General features: G+C 37.5%; 1 protein-coding gene across 1 annotated transcript; it reads left to right on the forward strand.

The window, feature by feature from the left end:
- Positions 1-380: 380 nt before the first annotated feature.
- TRIADDRAFT_3227 (uncharacterized protein) lies at positions 381-1481 on the forward strand (the record flags this gene model as incomplete). Its single annotated transcript, XM_002118487.1, has 2 exons — positions 381-741; positions 784-1481. Coding segments are annotated over 2 exons (1059 nt in total), but the record flags the coding sequence as incomplete, so codon positions are not given.
- Between the last annotated feature and the right edge of the window lie 2133 nt (positions 1482-3614).

Consider the following 3614-nt stretch of genomic DNA (forward strand, 5'->3'; position numbering starts at 1 on the left):
GTCTTGCCGATAGTTATCATCAAATTGGGTGCGTCTACTGGGACTTGTGCAAGTACGAACAGGCTGTGGATATGCATAACAAGTCACTGCAAATTGGATTGTCAGTTCTTGGTCACAATCATCCCCATGTTGCGAAGTCATATAACAACATAGGAATTGTCTATCATGACCAAGCCAAGATCGATCAGGCTATGGATATGTATGATAAGTCGCTGCAAATTGGATTGTCAGTCCTAGGTCATAATCATCCCGATGTTGCGTGGTCATACAATAACATAGGAGTTGTCTATGATCGCTTGTGCAAGTACGATCAGGCTGTGGATATGTATGACAAGTCGCTGCAAATTCGATTGGCAGTTCTTGGTCACAATCATCCTGATGTTGCCAATTCATATAACAACATAGGAGTTATCTATCGTCACCAAGGCAAGTACGATCAGGCTGTGGATATGTTGCACAAGTCACTGCAAATTGGATTGGCAGTCCTTGGTCACAATCATCCCCATGTTGCCAACTCATATTACAACATAGGACTTGTTTATCATGACCAAGGCAAGTACGATCAGGCTGTGGATATGTATGACAAGTCACTACAAATTGGATTGTCAGTCCTTGGTCACAATCATCCTGATGTTGTGAAGTCATATAAAAACATAGGCAATGTCTATAAAAGCCAACGCAAGTACGATCAGGCTGTGGATATGTATGACAAATCACTGCAAATTGGATTGGCAGTCCATGGTCACAATCATCCTGATGTTGCCAGCTCATATAACAAAATAGGCAATGTCTATAAAAGCCAAGGCAAGTACGATCAGGCTGTGGATATGTATGACAAATCACTGCAAATTGGATTGGCTGTCCTTGGTCATAATCATCCTGATGTTGCCAACTCATATAACAACATAGGACTTGTCTATGATGACCAAGGCAAGTACGATCAGGCTGTGGATATTTATGACAAATCTCTGCAAATTCGATTGTCAGTTCTTGGTCACAATCATCCTGATGTTGCCAACTCATATAACAACATAGGCAATGTCTATAAAAGCCAAGGCAAGTACGATCAGGCTGTGGATATGTATCACAAGTCACTGCAAATTGGATTGGCTGTCCTTGGTTATAATCATCCTGATGTTGCCAACTCATATAACGACATAGGAGTTGTCTATCGTCACCATGGCAAGTACGATCAGGCTGTGGATATGTATGACAAATCACTGCAAATTCGATTGTCAGTCCTTGGTCATAATCATCCTGATGTTGCCAACTCATATAACAACATAGGCAATGTCTATAAAAGCCAAGGCAAGTACGATCAGGCTGTGGATATGTATGACAAATCACTGCAAATTCGATTGTCAGTCCTTGGTCACAATCATCCCCACGTTGCGAAGTCATATAACAACATAGGACTTGTCTATCGTCGCCAAGGCAAGTACGATCAGGCTGTGGATAACTTTAAGAAGTCACTGTATATCGCAACCTTAAGCGGAAATGATCGCCTAGTTAAATGGACCAAAAAGAATATCGATATCACTCTCCGGAAGCCGAAATCGTCGACATCAACAGCGAGAAATTGGATCAAAAGTACCGTTGAACGGTTTCAACCGAATCAAATCAACAACGTTACAGCGCCAGCAAATACTATTGACGGCAGTCATAACAATCAACACGTACAAGAGAAAGGTAATTGGAGTTTTAATACAGTAGTAGACGAGAGAGCGATGGATAACCGTAACCCTATTCTGTATTTTGTTGTTCTACAGCTTTGCAAGAAAAGAAATATTACAATGCATATAGCAAAGCATTAAAACATGGTCATTGCTTTAATCATTTAATACGAGGCATGTTCATTGGTCCTCGCAATGTGGGCAAAACTTCTGTTCGAAAAATATTTACCAAGCAACCACTAGACAATCCATCTCCGACACAAGTGGCTGAGAATTTGGATATTATGGTAGAGACCGAATATTATAATATTCGTAACTTAGAGGGTTGTGATTGGACTGAAATACTAGACGATAAAGTCAAGACAGTCATACAACAGTTAGCCCAAACAAGTATCAATAGTCAAGATAACATCAGTCAGCAAGTAACCGACATAGATCCAATAGAAAATCAAAATGCAGACAAAGACGAAAACAATCAGTATGTTAAAATATGGGATTTCGCAGGTCATGCCGTCTATCATCTTACTCATTATCCCTTTATCTCCGTCAATAGTATTTATATTTTAGTATTTAATATTAATCAAGACATTAACGACAAGGTAACAACAAGGAACAACCAATTACTCAAAACGACGTATTTACAAGCTATGCAAGAATGGCTTACATCAATCATAGCTGGCCATAGAAGCCAAAGTACCATCAATGTCAACATTAAAAGTGAAGATGAACAGCATTTACCACCTTCACAGCATTCATTACCTATTATTATTTTAGTAGCTTCTCATGGCGATTGTATTATCAATGAAGAAAATGGACGTACTCGATTCAATCAATTTGTGTCTACATTGACGTCTCGCATGCCTTCTTATGCCAATCATATCTATTCTTCTGGTATTATTTTTAATTGCAATCCTCTTGATAGTACTCCGTCGACACTAGAGCAGCGTCGACAATGTTGTCTTCGTTTACATGGTATCATTAAGGCATTTGTACAATCGCTGCCATTTATTACGAATCCTATACCTATTCGATGGTATATCATGGCTAGAATATTAAATAAATCGCTCCCTACTAACAGTAACAATCAACCCGCATCTTCTATTATCAATCAAATTAGACATTCTCAAGTGCATAATATTATGACAATGCAACAAATAGTAAACTTGTCTCAACAATACGGATTATATGAAAACCATGATGAATTAATCGCTATGCTAATGTATCTACACGATTTAGGAGAAGTCATCTACTGTGATAAAGTAGGCGACGACGGAATTATTATAACTAATGTCGATTGGTTATTAAATATATTTCGTTCTATTATTCAATTACAAGATTTTGTACAAGGAGGTGCACAGATAAAACGTGACTATGAGATAGCAAGCCAAAGAGGAAAATTATCAAGATCATACATTGATCATGCTATTTATAAATTTAATTTAGATGACAATAGTAAGCAAACTATATTGGCACTCATGCATGCTTATGATATTCTATGTTCAATTACAAATGAGAAGAACGACAACGGCGAAGAATGTCAATACTTTGTTCCATATTTGTTACGATATGATGTTAAGCCATTTGATTTATCAAAATATCATCAATCAGATTGGCTCTACATCGGATACGAGCATACAGATATTCCATATCTTCCAGATGGAATTTATTATTGCTTGTTATCTTCATGTTTAAAGGAATGGAATAATACGGACGTAGAATTATACTATCAATGTGCCAAATATTATTTAGCAAATGACAATCATTATCTTGTAGTCAAGAAAGAGGAATCTCATATTGGTTTACAATATTGCTATCAGAAAATAAATGAGCCCGAGAGGAGTCAATCGATTATCGATAAAGTTACAAATTCTATATTTGTCAAACGGCCAGACGAAATTGTCAAGAATAAACTCATCTCTACTGTCAATGATAGGATGGTAA

This window comes from Trichoplax adhaerens, genomic scaffold (assembly GCF_000150275.1).
Source record: "Trichoplax adhaerens TRIADscaffold_130 genomic scaffold, whole genome shotgun sequence".
Taxonomy (NCBI): domain Eukaryota; kingdom Metazoa; phylum Placozoa; class Uniplacotomia; order Trichoplacea; family Trichoplacidae; genus Trichoplax; species Trichoplax adhaerens.